Source organism: Cucurbita moschata, unplaced genomic scaffold (assembly GCF_002738365.1).
Source record: "Cucurbita moschata cultivar Rifu unplaced genomic scaffold, Cmos_1.0 Cmo_Scf00001, whole genome shotgun sequence".
Taxonomy (NCBI): Eukaryota; Viridiplantae; Streptophyta; class Magnoliopsida; order Cucurbitales; family Cucurbitaceae; genus Cucurbita; species Cucurbita moschata.
Window position 1 is genome coordinate 7,453,839 of NW_019268517.1, and position 8,733 is coordinate 7,462,571.

Sequence of the window (8,733 nt, forward strand, 5' to 3'; positions counted from 1 at the left end):
AATCATTACCCTGCATCGAGCCGAGTACATTGACAATAATGATTATCCTGCTTCATCAATGCTTCTTCCATCCCTTAAGAAATTAAGCATCGTATACATGCACAATTTAAAAGGAGGGTAGAAGGGTGAAACTTCATCGATACAGTGCCTCATTTCTTACAACAATGTCTTGCCTTTGTGAACTAAGGATCATTGATTGCCCTCAGTTGGCTTCAATCCCGTGGCATGCCCCTTTGCAATCATTGCAACTAAGTGCAGTTAGTTTACAACTGCTTAATAAAGTAATTGAAAAGATTGCCGAGTCTTCTTCTACCCGGTCTAAAATATCTTCTCTTTATATTAGTATGATGAGTTTCTATCAAGGGAGTTATTTTATCATTTCACAGATCTTGAGAAACTTTCATTCGTAGACTGCAAAAGCTTACAAATATCTTCTTCTCTTGCACAACATCCTACTAATGATGCACTATGGAAAGAGTTTCGAAGTCTCCGCTCTTTATATCTCAGTGAAATTCCTAAGTTGGAATATTTGCCGTACGGGATTCAACATGTGACAACTCTTCAAAGCATCTGCATAGAAAGATGTCTAAATTTAATAACTCTACCAGAATGGATAGGCAACCTTACATCACTCTCAAACCTGTCAATTATCAAATGTCCAAAGCTCACTTCATTACCGGAAGGAATTCACAACCTCAACTCTTTGAAATCGTTGAAAATTTGGGGTTCCCCCAAATTAATAGATAGGTACAAGAAAGGAAGAGGAAAAGATTGGCCAAAAATTTCTCATGTTCCCTTTGACATTGATTTGACATTGAAGCGAAGAAGAACTTGTTCATCCATCAACTACCGTTCTCATCCGGTGTGTAAAATCATTTCCTCTCATTATTTTTATACTTAAAATTAATTATGTAATCATTTCGATTGATTTCTCTAACTCGTTTTCTTTCTTAGTGAAGTTTCTGTACTATTATTATTATTTATGTGCCCATTGATTTTTAATTTTAATTCTTTAGACTTGCTTAATGATGCTCGTTGGTTTCCGTAACAATAGCAGATATTATCTTCTTTAATCCGTTACATTTCGTCGTTAGCTTTACGATTTTTGAAACGTGTCTGTTAGGGAGAGATTTTCATACTTTTATAGGGTATGTTTCGTTTCCTTCTCCAACTGACATGGGATCTCACAATCCATCTCGTTTGAAGCTCAACGTCCTCGCTAGCACACTATCCCGTTACATATCAATAATGAGAACGGTGGCACATGTCATTAACCGACTTCGGCAACATAGGCTCGGGTTCTATCTCATGAAAAGTGGTTGAACATGAAGCCATAAAGAAATGAAGGTTGTAGTTATGGGTAGATTTCATTTTTCTTTGCCTTTCTATGACTGTACACTATCAAAGCCAAACATAAAAGAAGAAAGAAAATGAAAGATAACACTAAATATTATGTTGTTGAAGATTATAGATTGGTAATTTGTCTGTGGAACTACTATATTGGGCAGTTTATTTGGTTTGGACATTTTTGTTTGCTACTTCTGTTCATCTTCTTCATCAAGGCTTTTATTTTTGTCATTTCTCCATGATTTGAACGTGTAAACCGTCGGGAAACTGTAAACCGGGCGTTCGGACGATATTGCCTCCCTTGATTGCTTTGAACCTGACAGTCCCAAATGTACGAGCATTAGTTTCTCTTTCGATTTATTAGTTTTCAAAACTTGTCTTGAATTTTGAAAAACATTTGTAAATGGTACGTAACAAAACAAAAAACTTATAAATAGAACCAAAAAAGAATCTACGAATCGAGAACTAAATGATTGTCGAACACGAGATTTAGGTGTAGAGAGAGTTAGCATCTCATTCTTGCAACTTACGTGTACTTTGTAACCAGGCAGTGGAGAAACACAGCCATTTGAAGTTTGGTAAAATCTGTACCAACACATAACCTCATGCCCCCACCAAATGCCATGAAATGTTTAGATGCTCCATTCAATTCGGATTTCTGTCGACCATAACTTCAAATTTAAAGTTATGATGTACCAGCTTAAGCTCACCGCCAGTAGATATTGTCCGTTTTGATTCATTATGTATCGTCGTTAGTCTAACGATTTTAAAACACGTCTATTAGGGAGAGATTTCCATATCCTTATAAAGAATACTTTGTTCCCCTCTTCAACTAACGAGGGATCTCACAATCCACCCTCCTTGGTTGTCCAGCGTCCTCATTGACACACTGTCCAATGTCTGGCTCTAAATATCATTTGTAACAGTCCAAGTCCATTGGCTAGCAGATATTTTCTGCTTTGACTCGTTACGTATCGTCGTCAGCCTTACGGTTTTATAACGTGTTTGCTAGGGAGCAATTTCCACATCCTTATAAGGAATGTTTTGTTCCCCTCTCTGGGATCTCACAATCCACCTCCCTTGAGGTCTCAAGCGTCCTTGTTGGCACATTGTCCGGTGTTTGCCTCTAATACGATTTGTAACAGCCCAAGTCCACCGCTAGTACATATTGTCCGCTTTGGCTTGTTACGTATCACCATCAACCTCACGATTTTAAAACACATCTCCTAGAGGTTTCTACCTTCTTAAAATGAATGTTTCGTTCCCCTCTCCAATCGACATGGGATCTCAAATAGTAACAAGCTCCAAAAAGTGAAATAAGACCACATACCTCCCACCGCCATGGATTAAAAGCGAGGGGATCAACATATTTTTCAGGATTCAAGTGCACGGCAGGAGGGCAGACCATAACTGACCACCCAGCTGGAATGGTATATCCTGCTCCAACAAATGTGTAGCCGCCATTTGTGATGATGTTATCAAGAAAAATAATCTATGAGCTCAATATACATACATACACTACATACATACCCTTAAACTGGATGTCTCTCAGTGCTTTTCGAAAGATTCCCGGAACTATATTTGCCAGTCTCACAGTTTCATTGATGAACTGACAATTGAAGAAGTTTAGTTATGAGAAACAAAGAGGCCTTCAAGAGATGAAATAATTAAAGTAACCTGAAATGTGAATGTCATGGATTTGTATTCATCCCATGTAAGCCCACAATCTGGATTCTCCCTTGCCTTCAATATCCCCTCATGTTCACACTGATAAAGATGCAAATAATGGATTTAACATGAGGATATTGTTGTTTAAAGTTGAAACAACATTAAACAGACCGTCAGCTCCTCCAGCACATGAGGATTGTTGAGGAGGAATTTAATGGCTGCAGTAATAGCAAGTGAAGTAGTTTCGAAGCTCGCAAAAAGCAGCACAAACATGAGGTCCAAAGCAATCTCCTCGGTGAGAAGAGTTCCATCCTTCGCCAGTTCTTCAAGAACATAATCAAAAAAATCTGTTTGCTCTTTCCTTGGATTTGCACGCCTTTCTTGTAGCATGTTTTTCAGCATCCTCATCGCTCTTTTCCTGCCCTGTTGAATTGTTGAATTAGGGAAGAACACGCTCAGTTTCTATAGGAGGTGCCTAAATATACTACTAGTAGATATTGTCTGTTTTGACTCGTTATGTATCGTCGTTAACCTTACGGTTTTAAAATCCGTATACTAGGGAGAGGTTTGTTCCCCTCTCCAATTGATGTGGGACCTCACAATCCACCCCTCTTAGGGCCCAGCATCCTCGCTGGCACACTGCTCGATGTCTGACTCTGATACCATTTTTAATAGCCAAAGTCCACTGCTAATAGATATTGTCCGCTTTGCCCCATTACGTATCGTCGTCAACCTCATGGTTTTAAAACGTGTCTACTAGAGAGAGGGTTGTTCCTCTCTCCAACCGATGTGGGACCTCACAATCCACCCCCCTGAGGCTCAGCGTTCTCGCTGGCATACCACCTGATGTCTTGCTCTAATACCATTTGTAACAGCCCAAGTCTACCATTAACAAATATTATCTGTTTTGGCCCGTTACGTATCGTCGTCTCACATTTTTAAAACGCGTCTACTAGGGAGAGGTTTGTTCCTCCTCTCTCCAACCGACGTGGGACCTCACAATCCACCCCTCTTGGGGCCCAGCATCCTAACTGGCACACCGCCTGATGTCTAGCTCTGATACCATTTGTAACAACCCAAATCCACCACTAACACCTTGTTACGTATCGTCATCAACCTCACGGTTTTAAAACGTGTCTACTAGGGAGAGGTTTGTTCCTCTCTCCAACCGACGTGGGAACTCACAATCCGTACCCTTGGGGCCCAACATCCTCACTGGCACACCACCCAATGTCTAGCTCTGATACTATTTGTAACAGCCCCAAGTCTACTACTAACAGATATTGTCCGCTTTAGCTCATTACAAATCGCCGTCAACCTCATAATTTTAAAATCGTCTATTAGGGAGAGGTTTGTTCCCCTCTCCAACCAACGAGAGCTTATAGTTAGAATGACTGTAGTATAATTGGTTTACCTGTAAACATTTGTTATAAGCTGTTCCAAAAACATTTAGAGGGAAGGAAATCAAGCCCTGTATGAATGCAACGAAGTTGTCTCTCAAATTCTCTTCAGAATTTTCTGAATCATAACTAATCAGCTTCTTTGCAGTCAGATTAAAAATCATCTGCAAGAACAACAAAAATCAGTATCAAACCAAACATGGAGAACAAACAGGTTTGGTTCTAAACTTTTCATTGTAATTACACTTGCAGTCTCATCCTTCAATTCAACCGATTCAAGAGATGACCATTGTGTCAATCTTGTGGTAGCTACAGCCTCCACTTCAGATATCATCTTCCTCAGATTTTCAGGGCCAACAAGATGAAGAACCATGTTCTTCAGGAACTTATACATGAAACCGTGCAATGAACCAACATTTTGCCTTCCAAATATCTGGGTGAAGGTAGATGGATACCAGCTCTGGAACAAGTGACCCTCTTGTTGAAAGATGAAGTGATTGAAGTCGGGGTCGGTTGAGACAATCAGCGGTCTTCCCACCAAACTTGTTCTGAAGATTGGTCCGTACCTATCCACTCTGTTTCTGATGAAAGGAGGGACATCAGAGGAGGTATTGGGAGCGAAGAACTGGAAGGTTTCACCAAGCAGAGGGAACCCCATTGAACCTGGTGGGAGTTTCCCATTACATTTGGGGTTTCTCCAACGGTAAAGCCAGTGTGTAAAGCTCAAAACAACAATAGTTCCTATCAAAAGAACCCACATTTTGGTTGCTGCAAACTGAAATGGAAGTATTGTGGGTAAGTGGTGCTTGGATGTGCTCTTATCTTCTCTTATAGCCTCATTGGACGTTGCAACTTGTTAAGATTTTAATGTAAATCTTTTGTTATTCGATATCTAATTTCGTTTTACCTCTGTATAGTCCAAAGTTAGATATTTAGTCATAAATTATAGTTTAAAATATATATCATATTCGACTTTTTATTATAGGTAAATATCTAGATATTTGTCTCCTATTACGTCCGTATCATGTATACATTTATTGATCTTTCCATTTATTTCTCTTTCAATATAGTTGGTAATGTATTTGATTGTGTAAATGATTATAAATAGAGAAATTCCACGTGAGATGGTTTTAGCAAATATTATCATGGTATCACACCTCTTTTGGTTTAGCAACCTATATCTTTTCTTCACTATGATTCTAAATCATCTTCTCTACCACCACTGTTGGCTTTGACGCTGCAGGGGCTGTCGTCATGGCTGGCGCAAGCAGAGTCGATTGATTACTCTTCAGCTCCACCTTTTTTGTCTTCAAATCATCCTTCGCAAACTCACCTTTTGTCGTACTTTGTACATACAACCTCACTTCCTCTAACACAATTGGTCTCGCCTTGAACCAGAAACCTCCTCATCTTCAACCTCGACAACTAAAACTTCCCTTCCATCTTCCACTTTCATCTTCTTCTTTCTTCTCTTTGTATTTTTCACGATTATGGCTTCCTCTTCGGCCTTTGTTGTCATCCTTGTCGCTTTAATCGCTGACTCTTTGAGCTAGGCCTTGGGTGCTGCACTGGCCTCTTCGCCAACCAAGTCACTATCAGCCTCCTTGTCAAAAACGGCTCCTTTGCTCACTGTGGCTCCCTCCCCGTCCATTGGAACTTCACCACCTGTTATGACGCCGACTACTTCTCTACCGGTTTCGCCTACTATGCTCGAGATATTCTTACTCGTGCTCATTTGCTCGATAGCAAACCAGTCCACAAAGCACAGACCCCACTCCATTTCTGCCCTATCTTTCTTCTTCATCTAAAATACAACACAGAGTCCGCTCTCTCGGTCTCCGTCATCTTCTTCCTCTCTTGTTCTTCTCTTCTTCACACCCACCATCGAACCCTCTCTGTCTATGCCTCTCGCCTTTTCTCAAAATAGAGTCATTGCCCCAGGAATCTCTACCTTGCATCTCTATAGTTCACACTCATAGTTGTTTCTCAACACCTAATTGCTGATGGTTCACCTTTCTCTAATCCTAGATTGTTGTCGTTGATAGTCGATCCTTCTGCAGTTTTCGATGGCCAAGAAAATACTATGCCGCCCGACCAAACATCTCCTCCAAACCAGGTTGTTGGCATCTTCACAAAAAGTGTTTCTCGACTTCTCTTTGAATTTTTCATATCAAAGCTTCATGTTCATCAAATCCGACGCTCAGCTTACAGGGGTGTTAAAGATATTTAGTCCTAAATTATAGTTTATGATATGTATCGTATTTAACTAGTTAAATATAATCATCTATTTATTGCTCTCGATATCCTTTGTAATTTATTTGATTCTCTAAATAGTTATAAATAGAGAAATTTCGCTAATTTACATGTGTGGTGTTAGCAAATATTATCAAACACCACTAATTCTCGAATGAATAATTTGTTTATGATTCAACCATAAACTAAGTTTTTCTCGGGTCATGAGAAAGTGGGCCCCTTATTTAAATATTGAAATCAGGACTTACATAACTATTCATCTACTTACCTTACATTGGAAGGGATGAATTCTATATCATGAAACCATGTGTTCTAACTCCCTATTTGTCCTAAAATAGTAGTTATAAGGATAAACTCTCTCGTATACACGTTTATAACTTGCTTAGGTTCAAGATCCTGTCTCATATGATCATTTCAAAAATTATTATTTAATACGTTAAATTACCATTATAGTTTTGAAACTTTAAAACTTATGTCTAATAGATCCAACCGAATATTTGTGGTATATAAAATTGAAACTTTTTAATAGATGCTTAGACGTTTTTTTTAGACACAAATTTTTTAAAAATATGGTCTTTAAAAATCTATTATATATACTATTAATAATAAAATTAATAATCTTAATAAATGCATCGCTCGATAGATTGAGGCAGGTCTACCCTCTAATGCTATATTGTTAATTTAATTTTTATGATTAGTTAATTATTTGGTATCAATTATGTTTCGTTTATAGCGATTTTACCAATTGGCTACTTGTTTAAATTTGGTTTTAACTTCGATGGAGTATAGACAGGTTGAGTTGTTGAAAAATTATTTTAGACCAATCCAAAATTTCGTTCGGTTGGTAACCCATACAATCCAAATAGAGTTCACAACCCAATTTATTTATTTTTTAATTATTCAAAAAAATCATATTCAGATTGGGTTGTCGGGTTATTTTTTTTAATTTTTTTAAAAACCATTTACTAGTAACAATTCATCATTAACTTCCGTTGCAAACGCTTAATTTTTTAAAATTAGTGTAGTGTTGGATTGACCCAACAAAAAAAATGTCAACCCACAAATCCAACCAAATTTTTTTGTTTTAAAAAAGTTCAACCCAACCCAACCTTTATGGTTTAAGTTGGATATTTCGAGTTTGTCCGTTTATCGGGTCATATGAACAACCTTAAATTTAAATTTATTAACATGTGCATAATTCAACTTAAGAAGCCAAATATTTGAATCTCGCATTTCATAACCTATTTAATCTCTAAATAATTACGGATTATTTTAAATTTTTTTTTATAGAAATTAATTATAATATTTAAAATTATAAAAACTAAATTTTAATTTTAATTTTTTTTAATGATAGGGACCAATTTTTTAATCTAACTTTATTTTTAATTTTATTTATGTGCCAATAAACTAAATAGAACTTCTAAATATAGAATTAAAATGATAAAACAAAAATTAACCTGAAATAGTAGAAATCAAATTTATAATTCAATAGCGCCCGAAATTATCGACGCATTAAAAGTTATAATTTAACATTTTAAATTTGGTATTAATTATTGTTTTAATTAAAATATTAACATAAAAGATATTTATATTGATTAATATGACTATATATCAATAGTGTTAACTTTTTTGTTGAGATATTTAATGCTATTAATTTTTAATTATATCTAATTAATTATTTAATTATTTAGTATTAACTATGGCTTTCAAGTTTAAATTAATATCTTAATATAAAAACTATACATTTATTTTCAATGTTATGTGTGGATATGTTTTAAAATTTTCAAACCGTGGATGTAATTTTTCGGTTGTAATGTTTGTATATACTTGAAAATGATATTTTGAAATATAATGATACTTTTTATATGCATAAAATTTTAAGATGATTATCTATCGTGTGCATGAAAATTACATTAAGATATAAGACAATTACATATTTATGTGCACGTAAATTTGATGGTGCGTAGGAATCTTGGAGGCAATTATTTATCTGTGTGCGTGAAAATTGTATCATTTTTCGTGACATGTCTTTGTGGTAATTACTTTTATATGGCTTGAAAATTAT

General features: G+C 36.4%; 1 protein-coding gene across 2 annotated transcripts; it reads right to left on the reverse strand.

Moving 5' to 3' along the window:
- Nucleotides 1–1,351: 1,351 nt before the first annotated feature.
- On the reverse strand, nucleotides 1,352–5,196 carry LOC111449479 (cytochrome P450 87A3-like). Of its 2 annotated transcripts, XM_023089393.1 has the most exons (8): nucleotides 4,660–5,196; nucleotides 4,430–4,579; nucleotides 3,187–3,438; nucleotides 3,025–3,114; nucleotides 2,878–2,956; nucleotides 2,678–2,784; nucleotides 1,878–2,005; nucleotides 1,352–1,663 (listed from the first exon to the last, which is right to left on the reverse strand). In XM_023089393.1, the coding sequence occupies exons 1-8, from the start codon at nucleotides 5,173–5,175 to the stop codon at nucleotides 1,576–1,578; spliced, it is 1,410 nt and encodes a 469-aa protein (XP_022945161.1). In that variant the 5' UTR covers nucleotides 5,176–5,196; the 3' UTR covers nucleotides 1,352–1,575. The 2 variants fall into 2 exon arrangements, with proteins under 2 accessions (XP_022945161.1, XP_022945165.1); XM_023089397.1 differs by lacking the exon at nucleotides 1,878–2,005.
- Between the last annotated feature and the right edge of the window lie 3,537 nt (nucleotides 5,197–8,733).

What these genes read in the sequence shown, in the direction of transcription:
- LOC111449479 (XM_023089393.1), bottom strand. Translation starts at nt 5,175, where the DNA reads ATGTGGGTTCTTTTGATAGGAACTATTGTTGTTTTGAGCTTTACACAC. An exon ending in TGAAGGATGAGACTGCAAGT is followed by an intron (nt 4,580 to 4,659) that starts GTAATTACAATG and finishes TTGTTCTTGCAG; the next exon opens with ATGATTTTTAATCTGACTGC. An exon ending in GAGAGACATCCAGTTTAAGG is followed by an intron (nt 2,785 to 2,877) that starts GTATGTATGTAG and finishes TTGTTGGAGCAG; the next exon opens with GATATACCATTCCAGCTGGG.